The following is a 17,973-nucleotide window of genomic DNA, read 5'->3' on the forward strand; positions in this document are numbered from 1 at the left end:
GGCGAGAAAGTAGCCCGAGCAAACACCAGAGGGCGCTCCCGCACCTCCGCAGATGAGGCAGATGGCACTAAGCAGCCCTGTCTCTGTGTCATCCATCTCCAGTGGCAGGAGCTGCCCAGCAAAGGCAAAGACGAGGTCTGTGAGGGGCCCAAAGCCGGCGTTGTGCATCTGGGTCCGGTTCAGGGTCAGCCCGTCGGAGAAGGTCATGGTGTCCTGCTCTGGGGTGTACCTTGTGCAGATCCGCAGCATCTGGTGGTGGGCGGGGGGAGGGTGAGTGATGTCTCTGGGGAGGAGCACGTAGAGGGGTGGGGAAAAGAGGGAATGAGGGGCAGGTGGAAGGTTAGGTTAGGTCCAGAAGGAGGGCCACCTGAAGCAGACAGGGGGAGGAAGGCAGGGAGGAGGAGGGTCTGAAGCTTGGAGGGAAGATAAGTCAGAAGGAGGCAAGGCATCCAGAAGTCTAGGATCAGATCTAAGAGGCAAAGGTTAAGACAAAAAGAGCTTGGATTCTGAGGAGATCTAGGGAGTCCTAGATTGGGAGAGAGAATGAAATCTATGTGGGTCAATTCCTTGGTCTCATATGAGGGTCAGGCTGCGGTGGGAGACAGGCCACAGGGCTTAACCTACCAGGATGTCCAGGCAGGCAGCCTTGAGCAGAGTGATCTGGTCAGCAATGCTGAGCCCTGTAAATCCAGGCAGCCGCTTGGCAAACTCCACAATCTTGATGATGCACTTGGTGGCCAGCTCGCTGAACTTGTCCCAGAGCCCCAGATCCAGCTGCACCCGGTGGTCCGCACTGGAGTTCTGTGGGAAGGACAGATGAGAATACAAGCTAAGGCCCACCTCAGGCTGGGGAGGCTGTCTTCTTTCTGCCAATCTCCCAAGCTCTCCCTTCTGCATTCAGATGCCCTCCTTGTCATCAGCCCCACCAGACCACGGCCTCCCACACAACCCCTACCCATTCTCCAAAGCCAATGGTCCCCTGCCCTCACTGGGGCCCTACCCACTCCTCACCGTGGTGTATTTGCCCAGCTGGCAGAGCGAGGGGAAGGTCTCCTGATGGGCTTTGCTGACCTTGGTGATGAGCTCTTCTAACTGGGGGCTCAGCTCATAGCTATCAAGTGACCCTTCTTCCTTCACCTCTTTCTTTTTCTTGTTCCGATCATTCCGCACAGCTTGGGAGGAGGCACAAGGAGAGGGTCAGGACCCTCAGAACCTCCCTCTGAATATCCCCTCTCACCCTAATTTAGCTCAGTCCTCATCAGGAACATCCATTCCCTGGGACCCCAGTTTGGACCTCAGTCTCCTCGTCTCCTACACTAGCTCCCATTCCCAGGCTGGCTCTCCCCAGCCCCACCCAGGGCCTGCAGCCCCTGCTCCCTCCCCAGGCCATTCGGCTCCATCCTGCCCTTCCTGTCACCCTGCAGGAGCTGGGGAGGGGGGGGCAGGATATGCAGGCAGCAGGATATCCACTTATAGCCTTGGCAGCACAATGGCGCAGGGGGGGGGTACCCCAGATCCACCTCAGGCTCAGTCCTGGGAGAAGGGGAGGGGACTGCCAAGCCCCACCACCTTCCCCATGAAACAGGGAATGTGCAGTGGTAAGCCCCATTCACTCATTCGGAGGAAGGAAGGGAGAATGGGAAGGGGTGGGGTCTCCTGGGTGAATGGAGCTAATCAAACAGGATTGGAGGGGAGGAGGCGGTACTCCAGGGCAGGCTGGATTTCAGAGGTCAGGGAAGTGGGGGTGGCCAGTGGGAAAAGGGTGGCAACCACAGGCTAGGACAGACTGCTCCTGCCCAGGCAGGCCACGGAGCCTACCTTCCTTGGACATGCCGACTTCAAAGCACTTCTGTAGCCGGCAGTACTGGCAACGATTCCGGGTCACCTTGTTGATGATACAGTTTTTGTCGCGGTGACATGTGTACACCATGTTCTTCTGGATGCTACGGCGGAAGAAGCCCTGGAGTTGGGAGTAAGGGAGGGTCAGTGAAGCAGGAGGCTGGGTGTACTAGCCCCTCACAGGCCTTGCAGGTTACCCCAGGTCTGACCCAATCAATTAACCACCTCTGCGCAAAGCAGCCCCCTCCCACCCCAGAGGGATACCCACTCACACACAGTGAGTCTCTGACCTCACTCAGTGAACTCTGGATGCCTGATGCACTTGCCCCCACCACGTACACACCTTGCAGCCTTCACAAGAGCTGACCCCGTAGTGGTAGCCAGAGGACTTGTCATTGCACACGAAGCACGGCTTGTAGACCCGAGGAGGTGGAGGGGGTGAGGGCGAGCTGGGCACCATCTCCTCGGAGCTAGTGCTCTGTGTCTCCACCGCTGGGGGGAAGCAGTGATGTGAGGGTCAGGGGAGAAGGACCCTTCAGATTTCTAGGCATCCTCATCAGACACCTACCCACCCATTCCTACTTCTTCCTCCGGCTCAGAGGTGCCAACACCCTCGCCACCACGGTGATTAAAAGTCCCAACAACCCATATCCAGTCCCCTAGTAAACACTTCCAGAAATTCCAAACAATCACTACAACTTTACCTCCCAGTCTGGCCATCTCCCCCTACAATGATGCCCTACATGAACTGCTCAACTCAAAGTCCAGGTCCAGGCCATTCTGGAAGTTAACCTCTCTGGGCCTCAGTTTCCACAGCTATAAAGTGGGTGTGTGGAGGGGTTATGGCCCGTGGCTCTGAACTCCCCAGTCACTCCCTGTCATATCAGGCCCCTGTCAGGCAGCCTACCTCCTACCACTCTCCTCCACATGAGGCAATAGATCTGGGGTCAGTAGGCAAGTCAAGGCCACCTGTAACTAGCACTGGGCTAAATGACCCGCTGGCACACTCAGTAGTCTAGAACCTCATTTTTCTCTCAAGCAGTACAGGGTAGACAATCCTTGGGCTTATCCCTCTCACACCACCCCGCAAACAGCTGCCAATGTCCTTTCCCCCAGAACCCGCCAAGACAGTGGAGCAAATGGGACACAGGTATTAGGAAAGTAGGTTAAGGCACGTGCAACAGCCTTATTTTACACCTGAAGAAACAGGTCGAAAGAGGGAAGTGACCAGCCCAGTGCCACACCGCACTGCCAGCTAATGATGGAGCCAAGGTTCTTGGCTCTTCTGACCAGATCTCCATGGCCTCACCAGGAGTTAGAGAAGCTGGAAGAAGGGAGACAGGTATTTGCTCCGATTCTCAGGTCTAGAAGCTGTTGGGGGTGTAGCAAACCGGAGAAAAGTCAGGTGACAGTGGGTAAACAGGGCCGGTGGGGGAGGGGAGCCATCTCTGGACCCTCTCTGAGGGATGTTTTCACTCCTAAACTTCCCCGCAAGTACTCAATCACAGCTCCAAAGAGATCTCAGCCCACGCCACGCAGAGTGTGTGTGGGGAGGACACCCTCTGTTTGCGAGGCTGCTGAATAAATGTTTTTTGGCTGTGTGGTTGATCTTCAGAGGCTGGAAAAATCTAGAAATTAAATTATTCAACCGGTAAGACCTGTTGCCCAAACCTGGAGGGCCCAAGTTAACACAAGAAAACCCTAAGACCCTCCCTAAGGAGTGCCCCTTGCTTGCACCCACCTCACGAACACCTTTTTCCTTCTAACCCGCTGCAGCCAGCCCACCTGGTCAGAAGTCCACCCAGGCCACCAAAAGGGCAGAGGAATGCCCGGGATGTCCGGGTTCCGGGCCAGCTCCACCCTCCCCATGGGAGGGAAGCCCTCCCTGCCCCCCAACACACACAGACACTCGATTAGCATAAGAATCCAGCTGGAGAGAGATTCCCCAATGAACAAGGAGAGAGGAGGGGAGGGGAGGGGAGGGAAGAAGGGTGCCTGGAGTCTATTCAGCATGGAGCGGGAGATCCAAGGGGGCTGGTGCTGAGAGATGGGGGGCAGGCTGGTATGCCGGAAAGGCCAGTCCCAGTGTCCTCTGAGGGCACACGTGCTGCCCACAGGCCACTGCGTGGGCTGGTGCTCACTCGGTGCTGATGCCCTCCCTGCCCGCAGAGCGCTGCCTCATTTCCTCTCTTGCGAAAGGGCCTGGGTGCGGTCAGACTGGCATGGGCCTGTACCAGCCAATTATGAGACTGGGGGCGTCAGGGAGACAGGCCCCCTGGGGGCAGCTTTTCTTGTCTACGTGGTACTGTCAACCCTTCTCAGCACCCTTCTGGCACACCCCTGCCCCTGAAGCCTAAAGCGCAGACTAGTGGCTCTGGTCAAGCTGGGGGCGAGTGCGCAGGAGGCTAATTGGGTCAACTCTGCTCAGATCCCCTTCTCAGCCCTGAGACCCCACCGTCGGGATGCCGCTTCTTGGCTAGGCAGGGGCCCCTGCTGGGGAGGAGGGGGGTGGGCTCTGGGTTTTTCTCCTTTTAAAGCCCAAATTGCTGAAATTGAGGAAATTCCTGGCCAGGCTGAGCGGAGCTTCAAACAAACTCTTTATAACCGGCTGTAAACACTCCCAGCTGCGAGGCCCAGGGCTGAGAAGCCTGGACTCACAATCTGACACACACCTCCTTGGAGGCACTCTCACACATCAACAACACACAGGGCACAAAGCAGGCACATTACCAGTGGGCTCCTGTACCCCAACTGGACCCTGGCACAGAAGAACCCCGAGGCAGACACAGAGGCACACTCACTCCAGCCACACCGCGGGAGGTGGATGCACAAGTGAGAGAGCGGACACACGACACCCATCACTCACTTCACAGTTGCAAGGGAGCAGCTCTGCCACCAGACAAACACCCACAGCCTGCCAACGCAGCACCAGGACACCAAAGCCACCAAACACAAACACACCGAGTGGTCCTCCCCTCAAAGGACATCTTTCCTCCCCAGGTTTAGGCACACAGGTCTAAATTACTTTCTCTCTGAAAGTGTGTGGAGCAGGTCTGAAGGCCACCAAGACCCTAGAGGCCAAAACTGTTGGTCCAAACTGAAATGCAAAAGCATATTGCCAGCCAAGTCCCACGGGCTTCTGTGGGCCCCGAAAAAAAAAAAAAAAGGGCCCCTGCCCAGCCCCCACTAAAACCCTTCCTGGGAGAGTCTTTCTGCCTCAGCACCCCTCCCAACAGCCCCAGTTCCCCATCCTATTGGGCCGAGAGAGGAAGGTGAAGAATTACAAGGATTTGGTGCAAGGCAGTAGTTCATGCTTTCTCCGCCCTTTAAATGCTACGTTTTTCACTCTTGCCCCACCCCACCCCACAGTACGGTCTCCTGTTTGCCACCTCCTCCTTCCAGTTTCCCAGTTGTTGAATCTGAGCAGCTCTACCCTGGAACTAAAAGACCAAAAAAAAAAAAAAAAAAAAAGTCGATCTCGTAAACAGCGCTGCCGAGTGCCAAGGAGCGAGGCGCGTTGGCGGGGGCTCGGTGACCCCGCGCACGCACTCCCCGGGCGCCCGCCCCTTCCCAGCGTGCCCCCCAGCTCCGCGTCCCCAGGCTACTAGCGCCATCCTAGCCCCCGGGAAATTCGGGGGTGTTCCAGGCTTCTCTCCCGGCCCCTCCCCAACCCCCACCCCCGCCAGGCACTTCGGCCCGGGCTTCAAAGCCGCCTCTCATCTGGACTTCATTTTTACTGCCTCTCAGTCCCCGGCTTTTTATTACCGCTCTGGAAAGGGGTTCCAGGGCCCCAGGCCTGGCATCTCCCATTTCACAGAGAAGGGAAGATGTATATTTGGGGACCCAGGAATCGTGTTCCTCGGCCGCTGCCACCTCCAGGCCACCCTTCACCATACACAGACTTTGCTTGAAACTTTTTGCTACCTACTGAAGTTGCAGGTTGGAGCCATAGGAAAAAGTGTACACAATCCTACACACATTTCCTAAGATTTCTTTTTTCAAAGGGGGTGGGGGCGCCAGAACCCAGCCTGGTCCCGCTGTGTGCACAACCCCTTCCACCCCGCACGCAGCGCACACAGGATGCACGCTCAAGCACAGCACTTTCCAAAACCGCCCCCGCAGCCACGAAGGGCACACGCCCTCCCGGCCTCAAGCCACAAACATGTGGACCTGCCAACGTTGGCGGAGGGCGACGCTGCGTGGAGACCCCTACCTCCACACCCGCACCTCCTGGCCTTGGCGCTGCACACTCCAAGGATGCACACGCTCTGCAAATAATTTTTTTACACTTCCAGCTGCCCACATGGAAGCTACAAACGCCACCCACGGTCCTGGGTGCCATAGCCCCCCGGGGCCACTGGACATGCCGGCACAAACTACAAACGCACCTTGGCCTCTCCCTATTCCCGGGAACTCTGGAGTGGCATCAACCACAGGTCCTATCTATACACCCACCGTAAAAACACACACACACACACTCCAACATACTACTGCACACACCCAAAGGAGTCGCTGAGGCCCCCACGTTTAAAGGGCCAGTACCTCTCTTTCCTACACACCCAGCTCGCACATGGAAAGGTTCAGAATCTACGCTTGCACCCCAGGTCCACCTTGTACACACGAAAAGAGCGAGCTGCTGCCTGTCCTGCACCCACCCCGCCACCCCCGGGCTCGGGTACCTACATTGCAGACTGGCTGGTTGCGGCCAGGCAAAAGACTCGAGTCCGGCGAAACAGGAGCTGCCGGTGGCTCTGCGCAGCAAGCCGGCCCCGGGTCCCGCCGCCCCGTACAGCCGTCGCGGACCCGGGGCAAACGTTTCCATGCAGTCGTACATCGCGACCCGGCTTGGAGGGAAGCTGGGTGCTAGAACACCGAGGACCCGCAGCCGATTCCCCCTCCTCCCCCGGCGGCGCCCCGCTCCTGGAGGGGGGGGAGGGGGAGGGCTAGCATAGGGCGCCGGGCTGCATGGGGGGTAAGGGGTGGGCGGGGAAGAGGGGTATCCCCAGCAGGGGAAAGGGACTGGGCGGGGCGCAGAGCCGGGGCTGCCGCTCCAGCCGCGGTCCGGCTCTCTCTGGGCGCCTCGGCGGCTAGCACTGGGGAGACCTTTTGTAAAAGCGAAGCCCGGAGGGGTGGGGGGTGGGGCTTGGAGAGCGAAGGGGGCCGGGCACCAAGATGAGCAGAGCTGGGAGTGGAGCACGCACATACACACACTCGCATCTCGGCGCGCGCGCTTGCTTAGAGACACATCTGTGCATGCATTTATCTTGGCAGGCACCACGCATTTGCAAATATGCAATAGTGCACATGCATGTCTGCACGCGCATAAAATCAGAGGTGCACACACGTTTGTGCAAGCACACCTGGCTCGGGAGAATGCTTGCAAGGATTCTCCCTCCACAGCCCCGAGGCTTTGCAAGCTTTTGCACTTAGGCGCGTGCCCGGGTCTGGGATGGGGGAAGGAGTGGAGGAACCGAGCACACGCATTTCCCTTCTAGTTTCCCCCTCCCCCTAAACACTCCCTTTTTCGTACAAGTCAATACAGGCAGGGGTGTCAAGGAGGACCAGGGAGAGAACATGGAGATTCCCTGCGCAAGGCAGTTCTCCTGATCCCGGGGACCTGCACTACCTCCACCCCCTCATTCCCAGGCCTGGCTCCTCCCTCTCCCTCCGCGCGCGCGCTACAGGCCCGAACAGCACATTCCTGCGGCTCGGCGCGCGCGGCCTGCTCCTTCCTTCCCGTCCTCCCCACCCCCGGTTGGAGGGCCGGAGCGCGCTCCCGCCATGAACTCTCCGGGAACCCCCCTCGGGGCGGGTGGCCGGGCGCGCTCACCTCCTCCTGACCCGGCCCCGCCCCACCCCGCCCAGGCCGTCGCCAGCGCCGCGGCGGAGTCCCCCCGCCCCTCCAGCGCAGACCGAGTCTGCCCCTCCTAGCCGGAACGGTCCTCCCTCCGCCGCGGCCCGGGCCGCCTCCCTTCGAGTCCCCTAAACCCCATCCCGCGGCTGACACTCCCGGAGCGCCTCCGCTGTCTCTCCCAGGGCCCCTTCCTCGAACCTGACTTCACTTTTAGAGCACAAGACTCCCACCCCAAACTGTTCCTGCCGTGCCAACTGCGCCTCGGACGACACTGCCCTCCAGAGTGCCAACTCCCCTCCCCCAGAGTCGCTACCGTGCCAACCGCCCCAAAGTGCCAGGTACCCCTCTCAGAATAACTGCGAGTCTGGTCGGTAACTGCTCTCAAAGCCATCAAATACCGCCGCCCCCCACCCCAACCCAGAGGCACACTGCCCCTTCTCCCCTTCAATGCCACACTTAGTGCCCTTCGGATCTCCGAGGGCCGCCCCACTCTTCCCTTGCGGGCCCCTTCCGGGCACTGAGCGCCCTCGCCCGGCCGAGAAGCGGGTGAGGGGGGCGGGGGCTTGGCCACGTCAAGAGTTTGCCCTCGCCGGGCCGGGCCGGATCGGGGACCCTGGCCCGGGGACAGCGCCAGCGGCGGCGACTCCCGGAAACCGCCCCCTCCCCCCGGGCCCCGCCCGCCGCCCGCCGCCCGGCCGCCCGGCGGGCCGGCCCAGCCGGCTCTGTCAGCGCCGCTCACACGGGGAGCGCCGGGGGAGCGGGAGCGGCGCCCGGCCCGGCCCCTTCCCCCGCCCGGCAGCGGTGGCTGGGCCAGGGCGGGGCGCGCTTTTCTAAGAATCTGTTGTACCGGCTGAGGGGCGCACTGGGGTGCCGCAGGAGTGGGGCGCCAGTTTGGAAGAATAAAGAGCAGGAAGGGGTGCCAGAGTAGGCGAGGGAAAGGAAGGCAGGCGCGGAGGAGGGGCCGGGGTGGCTGCTGGGGACCGAGGGGGGCAGGGCTGGGAAGGAGGGCCTGGCTGGCGGATGAGGGGGCGCGGGGTGGCAGGGCCGACCGGGGGGCTCGATGCAGGGATGCAGAGGGAATGCAGTGCTCTTTGCAATCCTGCCTGAGCATCCTGTACTTACCCCCAGCCCCAAATACCCTATTCTGAATCCAGCCATCCCCCACAAAAAGAAAAAAGGGGCGATAGATTTCTGAATGGAACCTGGCTAGTGGCAAAAAAGTCACTTAAGTGCAAAATAAAGAGTACCCCCAAAACAAGGGGGAAAGAGTCCTGATCAGTCAACTCTAGGATGTCATTCCACCCCCCTACTCTCCCACCCCCGCCACCCTTCCCCCCCTTCGAAATCTGAAAGGTCCCAATTAAGTCAGGCCTGCCTGGTTGGTAATTAGAACCAGAAGTGGCCAGGCCACAGGGAGGGGGGTTGGGAGTGGGGCACAGGAGGAGTTGGGGGAGGGCTCCAGGAAGTCATGAGTCCTCAATAGCCCCCCTTTCTCTTTACCAGATGCACCCCACTCCTCATCACGCCATCTGTGTGTGCTTCCCAGGCACTGCAGGGAGAGGGGCCCTTAGAAGGGACCAGGCTTTGGAGTGTCAAACTCACCCTAACCCCCAAACCTCAAGACCCCATTCTAGACAGTCTTTGTACAGCCTTGAGGAGAAGGTAAGAGGATGGGGGAATCTAGTGCCCCCTCTTTCCCCCAAAGTCCCCCCAGCCCTTATTGCAGCAATTAGACCCATTAGCCTTCTAGCATTTCATGGGAACCAGATGTTCTCCACCAGCCTGGTGGGAGTATGAGGGGGGGCTGCTGCCTGACTCACCTCCTTCCCTATGATCCCCACCACCACGGCACACCCCTCCCAGCTAGAGCCCCACAAAGGTATGGCCCCAGTGGCAAAGAAGAGTTCTACCCCTCCCCCACTGATGAGGCTATTCACACTGAGTCTGGCGAGGTTACCCCTCAGAACTTCCACCACCCTGGCAAGGATGAGTTTGGCCAACTAGGGGCTGTGGTGGGTAGGGACAGCTAACTCCTTCAGCATCCCTCCTTTGCTTCCCTCCTGCCACCTTCTGGAAGGGGCTGGAGGATACCTGACTCAGAATTCCTCATGCTAAATTCTCCTTTTCCTTCATAACCTTCCCTCAAAAAACTGAAGATGGATATTTCAAAGCAAAGAAGGCCCCACCCCAAGGGTAAGCCCTAACTTAGGAGTCCCACCTGAAGGGTGATGGGAAGGGTCTCTGGTGGAGGGGGCAGCAGTGGAGCAGAGGAATAGGGAGGTGTGAAGGAGGGACGGGGCCCAAAGCAGGGCTGAGGAGTGCTGGGCAGGGTGGGGGCTGGGACCGGGTAGGGGGCCAGGAGAGGGGGGTGCAGCCTGGGCCCCAGTGGCGGCGGCTTGCCCAGCTCCCCCCGCCGGAGAGGTTTCCTGTTGCAATCAAAGCCCCGTTTGTGTCGGCCTGGAGCTGGAGCCCGAGCCCAAGCAGGAGAGACCAGGAGGGGAGGGGAGGGAGGCAGTCGGCTGGGGTTTTTTCCTGAAGGAGGCCTCGCTGCCGCCTGCTCACCACCGGGCCCGCCGGCTCACTCTCCTTGCCTCTCCCAGCGGCTGGATTCTCTCTGTGTCTGCGCCTTTTAGCCTTTGTAGTTCCCTCTCATCTTGCTTATGTCTCTGAGTCTCTCTTTTTCAGTTTCTTCTAAGTAATCTCTTTCTCTTCCTGTGCCAGCCTGCCCTGTTTTTCCATGTGACTGAGTAGGGGGCAGCCTGGGCTCCTTGCCCCAGAGACACTGTCCCCAAGTTCGGAGGACTAGCAGGGAAAGGTCCTCAGGACCACAGCTATCTCCTCAAGATGGGGAGGGGGGCAAAGCTTCCCTTCCCTCTCATCATTCTCTGTTCCCTGCAGTCTTGATAAAGCAAATATACAACGCACCAGTGTCATAAACACAGAGCTCCAAGGGGACACAGACACCAGGGTTTCATGCACGTGTGAGCAAGCACACCCGAACCTGCGCACATACACACACACACACACACACACACACACACACACCCATCTGCTCTCCCATGCACGCACTCAGGCCTGCGCTTGCCCGGGCAGCACATGCTCCCCTTCCCGCTCCCCTCCTCCACCATACGGTGGTTCTGAGATGCCTGCCTTACCCGCTCAGGCCCCTGGAGCACCCCCCAAGAGGTGGAGCAAGACTGCCCTTCCCAACATGAATGTCTCCAAGGTGCTAGGGACCCAGCAGCAGGAGCCAGGAGCCAGTCCCAGGGAGAAGTTCCAGACTCCATCTCGGACCACACTCCCTCCCACAGACCAGGGGGGAGAGAGATTGAAGAGAGACCCAGACTCCAGGTGAGTGTGGCTTTGGCATCAGACTCCAGCCTCCAATTTCCCTCCATTAGACAGCCCAGCCAAGAAGGTACAGCAGGTCAGAGAAATGGGAGACTACTCTTTCCCCCTTCCACTGCTTTCCTGCAATGGGAGGTCTCTTAGACTCTGGGATCCCTTCCTCTCCCCCTTGCCTCCCTCTTATTCACCACTAGGTGCTGCGTGCCCCACTCCCAGGCAAGCTGTCTGGACCCGGGCCTTTTCTGCCTCCCCACCCCACCGCCACCTCTCTGCCCAGGCCTGTCCCCCCGCTGCCAGCCACACCCTCCCCAGCTACCTGCCCTGGTTCTGGCTCCTTCCTTGGATTTCTTCTTTCAGCCCCCCCTCCTTCAAGGCAGGCTTTGGGGTTAAAGCCTAGTCTGACCCCTTTGCCTACCTTGACCTCACTTTGAACCATGACCTTGATCTCAAAGTGTCCAGGGCAAAGGGGCACACGGAGAACTTCACTGGGGCCTAGCTGCTGGCCCTCGGCATTCTCTCCCGCTCCCTCCTCACACCCGCTCCCTTGGTTGCCTAGGCCGGAACTTGGGAAAATCAAGTCCCAAGGGATTGAGTTGTACGATTCTCTGCAAGAAGTACATTCATGTAGGGAGGGTGGTTCCTTCCCACCTCCCAGACCCTGGGACAGATTCATGGAGTGTCAGTGAGGTAGGGGAAGCCCAGCTGAGGTTTCCAAAAAGGGGGGCTTTGTACTCTCCTGTTCACCTGCATGCCACCCAAATAACCCCTGATGAACTACAGACAGGCCACCGGCAGGCCTCACCAAACACCAGACACACCGTCAGCAGCCCTATTAAACACTGCCTCACTCCTTACACTGATTCTTTGTTGCACACACTGGAATTCTGTGTATGAGCCGCGTCTCAGGGACATGCTGTGCACACACAACTGCCTATGGCCCTAGCACACATGCACATGCCTCCTCCAGATGAACACACTCTTTCCAGTAGAGCTGCCAGCCCCATCCAGTCACCCCTTTACACACACACACACACACACACACAACCCTCTGAGTGCCCGCTCCTAAAGGCAGGGCCCCTTCTCTCCGCCTCTCTCTGAGCTTGTGCAGCTATAAAGGATGTGTCTTTGTCTTTCGGTCTTTTCTTCTCTGTCTCTGTTTCTGTCTCTCTGGGACTGTGCCTCTGCCCTGCTTTCCAGGCCTTCTCTATACCAGCTCTTATGCTGATCCTCTACCCTGCAGAGGCCAGCATCCCAGCCCTCCAGCTCACAGGCACCCATGCCTGGAATGGCATAGTGAGGAAGGACAGCTACCAAGTGGGAAGAGAGAGGATCCAGAGGGAAGAGGAGAGGGCTGAGGCTTGCCTGCTGTCAGCACTCAAAGGCTTCACCCAAAGATGGCAGGCCTGAGGGACAAGTAGGGATCTGCACAGCCTGTGGGCACCAGGCCAGACCTAGAGAGAGGGGAGGAGTCCAGACCCACATGGCTGGAGGAGAGGATGCTTCTGGAACACCCCCCCCTCCACCTCCCCAGGATTACTTATGGTACACGGGCTACCTTCTTTGTGGCTGTCTTCACCTTCTCCAGAACTAAGAGCGAAATTTCCTAACCTCACACATCCTTGGACACCTGGCACTTGATTCTTTTCCTCTTTTTTTGTTTTGTTTTGCTAGGGGGGGAGGTAATTAGATTTATTTACTTACTTATTTATTTTAGTGGAGATACTGGAGATTGAACCCAGGACCTCATGCATGCTAAGCATGCACTCTACCACTAAGCTACACCCTCCCCTCCTTTCCTTTCCTCTTTTTGCAGCCTCCCCCTAATTCAGAACAATGTCACCTCTTGACATCAGAGTCAGCTGACTGGCCTCCCAGACCCTTCACTTCCCAGCCTGGCTCCCCATATCCCCAGCTGCAAGCTGGCAGAAGCTTCTAATGTCACCAGACCCACGCCTGCCTGCCCCTGCGAAGGTGTTCCTGCTAGTTGACTCACCCAGGAGGCAATTTCAGAGCCCCAGATTTTCGGCATGTCACTTTCCCATCCTGTTTGCACAGAACTCTCATTTGCAAACATTTCCATTTGCTCCACATCCAAACCCTCTCTGAGCCACCTCTGTCACCTACTCTATTAGATCAACCCCCCAGCTCTGCCTGCCTTCCTAACTGGGGTGCTTTTCTCTATCATCCACCCACCAAGTGCCCTCCTGTTACCACCTGCCCTCATCCCCCAAGATCCCTGAGACTCACACAGAGAGGCCATCTCCTTGGGGAGGTCAGGCTGGCCCAGGCCCCGGAAGCTAGGGCTCAACATCTCGAAAGGTGGAGACCCCCTGAGTGCCCCTGGGAAGGCGAAGGGGAAGCCGGCCCCTGGGTAGCCAGAGCCAGGCCCCAGGGCACCAGCCACAAAGAGTCGCTCCTTATTGGTGGCCATGGCAGCTGCAGTGTGGGAGGCTGAATTCCCTGGGGTCTGCAGTGGGCGGGGGACTTCTTCAGCCACAGCCCCCGCCCATGCCCACTGCCCTGGCCTGGGAGGCTCCGTGCCCGCCCTGCCTGGCCTGCTCACTGGGTCTCCAAGAGTCCTAAGGAGAAAGAGAGGAAAAGGAGGGATCAGAGAACGATCACGCTGAGGTTCCAAGCCCCATTGCCCTCTCCCAGGTGCAGTCTTTTTCCTCTTTGCTGCTGGGGTCTGGACTGCCCAGGCTCAGGCCTGTAGGGGAGGCAGGACAGATGCTTATGCAGGCTCAGAGAAACTTTCCCCGAAGGGTAAATTGAGTTTCTAAGGTGAATGATAGTCTTCAGACTCCTGGCAGATAGGACTCCTAAGCTGAGAAGTGATCATTAAGTATCACCATGGGGCTGGACAACTGATTTAACCCTGACATCAATCCTGTGAAGTTGGAATTATGATCCCATTTCACAGATGAGTAAACTGAGGTTAAGTGACTGGTTTAAGGTTGCATGGCTGTAAATGGTGGAGCCAAGTTTCACACTCTATCAACCTGGAGAAAGCAAACATATCTCTGTTGTAGCTTGAGGGCACTACACCTCTCTGAAACACAGGCTCTGGAGCCAGATGACCTGAATTGATCCCCACCACTCGCCAGCTGCAGGACCTTGGGCATATTAATCTCTCTGTGCCTCAATTCCCTCATTTGTCAGTTGGGAATAATAATAGGGGCACCTCCTAAGGTTGTTTTGAGGATTAAATAATTTAACATATGTAAAATGTTTAGGATAATATAGGGCACGTGCTAAATGCTATATGTGTTTCACCCTATTTGTCTTGGTACCTTCTCTTCCTCCATACTTCTCTTTTTTTCATTTTTAATTAATTAATTAATTAATTTTTAAACGGAGGTACTGGGGATTGAACCCGGGACCTTGCACATGCTAAGCATGCGCTCTACCGCTGAGCTATACCCTCCCCACAATACCTTTCTTAATTTGCATTTCCTTCTCTTTCCATCTTCCTCAGTACTCCCTCTACCAGTTTCCTTTTCCAATTCTGTCTGTCTCCAATTACCTCTCTTCAAATCCACAGATGTTGATGGAAGCCCCTCTGTGTGCCAGGTAGGAAGGATGCTAGGAAACTCCTCTCCCTGTCCTCTGCTTACTTTGCTTCTCCATTTCTTCTGTCTCTTCTAGGAAGCCCTCCTGCATCCTGCCTGCCCTCAAATGTAGCATGCCACCAGGGATTTTTAACCTGAGTTTAGGGGAATGGGAGGGGGAGGGGAAGGAAGAAGAAAGGAAGTGGGAATCCTAGAGCCAGGCAGGAGGTCTCTCTCCTGATGCTCTGACAAGGGAAAGGTTGGCTTTCCCAGGAGCCTCAGAACCACCCAGCACTCTAGGAAGTTAGGGGCTGGGGAAGGAGAGTCACCCCAGCCTGGGCACCTCCTCTACCCACCAGAACCTTAATGGACTGAGATGAAAAAGGTCAGAAAAGAACCAAGAGAAAGTGAAACACATAGTGTCCTGGGGGTGGGCAGGCCCAGAGGTAGGTAATGGGTATTTCTGCATCTCTTTCCATCAGTCTTTGCTTCTAAGATCAGTATCTCTCAATCTTTGTACCTCTGCTTTTTTTTTCTTCCTTTCTTTTCTATCTCTCATCTTCCTTGGCCTTCAAGCTCCTGAGGGTAAATTGTCCTGCAGGTTACAGGAACTCTGACACCAAACCACCATCCTTCACCCAGTCCCAATGCATGAAATAGCCCCTGCCCCTCACTAGGCACCACCCACATCCACAGCACCCTGACTCTTCAGCCCAGTGTCTCCCCAAGCCCTAAAAGCTTCAGCTCCGAGCCCCCAGGGTCCCTCTCCTTTTCCTTCCCCTATTCCCTAAAGTCCTCATCCCTGGTTAAACCCAGGTAGAGCCAGGAGTTCGGGGCCCCTGAGGCCCCTGGGCCATAGCTCAACAGGCTGGGCCACATTCCAGGTGGATTAACCCCTCCAATGCCAAGGGTGAGAAGCTACTAGAGGTCCCCCCCATCCTCCCCAGACTGGCTTAGACTGGGAACCTGGCTCTGCACTCCAGCATTTGTTGTCTTTGCTTCTCACCTGTAGGTGGGAAACAGAGACCTGAGGGTGGGGCAGGAGTACTTTGGGGGTCCCAGAAAAGGATGCTCAGGCTCCTGGTCCTTACCGAGGAATGAAGTTGGAAGTGAGCAAAGGACAGCCCAGGTCTCTCTGGCCTTCCTCCTATTTTGCCTCAGAGAAGGGACTTGAGAATTGAGTGAAGAGAGAAAGGGGACAGATTCATCCCAGTTCTGAGCCTTGGTTTCTCTGCCTTGGCTGTGAAGGGGACAGCCTGAAGTCCAGATTAGAGGAAGGGACCAAGTAATTGAACACAATGGCACAGAGAGTAAAAGAAAATCCTAAAGTAGGGACACAGAGGCCTGGGTTCTTTAGGGGACCTATGGAAGGGAGAATACACTTCTCTCCTCTCAAGATGCCCCCTCAGATGGAGGGGGGCTGACTGGGGGAAAGGGGCCCTTACAAAGCTGTCTCTTAGAGCTGAGGTGGAGTTGAGGGGAAGGCATGGATGAAGGGGGCTGCCGGATGGGGGGGCGTCTCTCTGCACCCTGCCCGCTCCAGAGCCTGGAACAAAGCTGCTCTTGTCGGCTGCTCTCCACCCGCTGCCCCCCTCCCCTCTGTATAAACACGACCACCTTTTTCCATGACCCCATCCCCAGCCTGGGCGGAGAACCCAGGCATCCTCTGCTCTAGCCTGGGCCCCCAGCCGGCTCCCCAGGAGGTAGTGGTGGCCCCGGTTTTCCTGGCCTTGTGCCACCCTTGGGGGAGTCCAGACCCTTGAGTCTCCACCTCCCATCCCCAGGTGCCCTCCCTCTACCTCACTGGCCCCAGGGAGGGGCAGTGCCCAGGAGGTAGGCAGGCAGGCAGGCAGTGCCAGTGGAATGTGTGTGGGCATCAGAGGGCACGGGTAGGGTGGGGCAGAGGGGGGAACTGGAGGTGCCAGTTAGGTGGCTTTCTGAGCCAGGGGTGGGGGGGGGTGCCCTGTGCTGCCTACTAGGCTCTAAGCCACAGCATGTGTATGCATGTGTGTGTGTGTTTCTCTATTTGGGATACCCAGGCTCCAGGCACCCTGCACACACTGCCTCCTGCCCCCTCCCCTGCCCTGTCTTTTCTTGCCTCAAAGATATGGGACACCACCTGTGGTCATCAACCCCAAGTCAGCATCTGAGGAGTGACAGAAGTAAGGGCAGGAGCCTCAGACTTGAAGACCGGGATTGCAGCTGCCCTTGGACGTGGGCCTTGAAGGGGCACAGTCATCTCAGCTTCTTGTCCTACAGACCCCTCCTCAGGCTCCCCTGCTCCCCTAACCTTGCACACTCTTACTCCCTGGCCACCTGCAGAGATTCCCTCCTACACACTGAGTCAGGCTGAGGGAACTGAACTGTAAGTGCTGGAGGCAGAGAGGCAGCGTCCGCGGGGCTCCGGGACTGGGACTCCTGGATCCCCGCCCCAGTCTCCCTGATCTTCTTTTGTTGCATTCAGACTCCCCTCAAGAATACTCCCGAGGAGCCCCCCACCTTGGCTGGAGGGAGCCAAGACTCACACCCAAGGTTGGGGATATGAGAGAGGGAATCCTGACTGCGCTTCAAGGGAACTTCATAGACCCCTATCCTATCCACTTGTCTCTCCAAACTTCTGGACCCAGAGGGCCAGGATCACTTGCCTCTTGGACCTTTTCCTTGCCCTTTTGATGTCCGAGCTGTGCCATTCCACTAGGGAAGGAGGAACTTGAACCAGCGTGGACCAAAAATCCTCCCCTCAGATTCTCCAGGGGAAGCCTGAAGAAAGGCGAGTGGTAGACTTTCCCCGCAGGAGGAAACCCTGTCTCCCCTCCCACTCCAGGCACAAAAGTAGGGTAGAAGCCCCCTGGCTGAAGACTTCCCCCACAGCTCTTCCCCGACTCCTCACCGCAAAAAAAAGGGTGGATAAAGCCCAGCTCTGGCCAGTCTGTCTAAAATCTTCCCCATTCCCTTCCCACATCAGGGCTGACCCCCAAGTCGGGGCCAGGAAGCCCCCCTCCACCCCCGCGGACGGCCGGACCAGTCCGGGGAGGGACTGACCCGCGTCGCTCCCCGGCGCCCCCGCCCCCGGCCCATCTCACCGGAGGACCCGGGCGTCCGCGGCGGCCGAGCCTGCTTCCCCGCCTGACTCACCTGGAGGGGGAGGGAGGGGGAAGGGAGGCCGCCGAGCCCCGAGGTCCCGGCGTCGGGCGGTCGCGGGGATGGAGCGTCGCAGTGGCAGGGGCTGGCGGTGATGGGGGGCTCTGGGGGGGCACGGGCTCTAGGCTGGGACGGTCCCGGGGCCTCTCGGAGCCCGCCCGCCCACGTGACCGCCCCAAAATATCCGACACATTTTCTCCCAAACCGCACACTGACTCTGCAGGCGGGGACACGGAAAATATT

At 58.0% G+C, this 17,973-nt stretch overlaps 1 protein-coding gene across 2 annotated transcripts in view; it reads right to left on the reverse strand.

The window, feature by feature from the left end:
- The window catches only part of RARG (retinoic acid receptor gamma), a 20,696-nt gene extending 2,763 nt beyond the window's left edge, over window positions 1-17,933 (reverse strand). Inside the window, exons 1-7 of one of the 2 annotated variants that reach the window (XM_031462463.2) lie at window positions 17,725-17,933; window positions 13,289-13,620; window positions 2,183-2,331; window positions 1,819-1,960; window positions 1,012-1,172; window positions 625-801; window positions 45-249 (exon numbers count right to left, since the gene is read on the reverse strand). In XM_031462463.2, coding sequence (XP_031318323.1) covers window positions 45-249; window positions 625-801; window positions 1,012-1,172; window positions 1,819-1,960; window positions 2,183-2,331; window positions 13,289-13,472 — 1,018 coding nt within the window. In that variant the 5' untranslated portion in view covers window positions 13,473-13,620; window positions 17,725-17,933. Of the gene's footprint in view, window positions 1-44; window positions 250-624; window positions 802-1,011; window positions 1,173-1,818; window positions 1,961-2,182; window positions 2,332-6,522; window positions 6,826-13,288; window positions 13,621-17,724 lie in introns of those variants that run through there. The other variant, XM_010986627.3, reaches the window with a different exon arrangement.
- Between the last annotated feature and the right edge of the window lie 40 nt (window positions 17,934-17,973).

The sequence above is a fragment of the Camelus dromedarius genome, chromosome 11 (genome assembly GCF_036321535.1).
Source record: "Camelus dromedarius isolate mCamDro1 chromosome 11, mCamDro1.pat, whole genome shotgun sequence".
Taxonomy (NCBI): Eukaryota; Metazoa; Chordata; class Mammalia; order Artiodactyla; family Camelidae; genus Camelus; species Camelus dromedarius.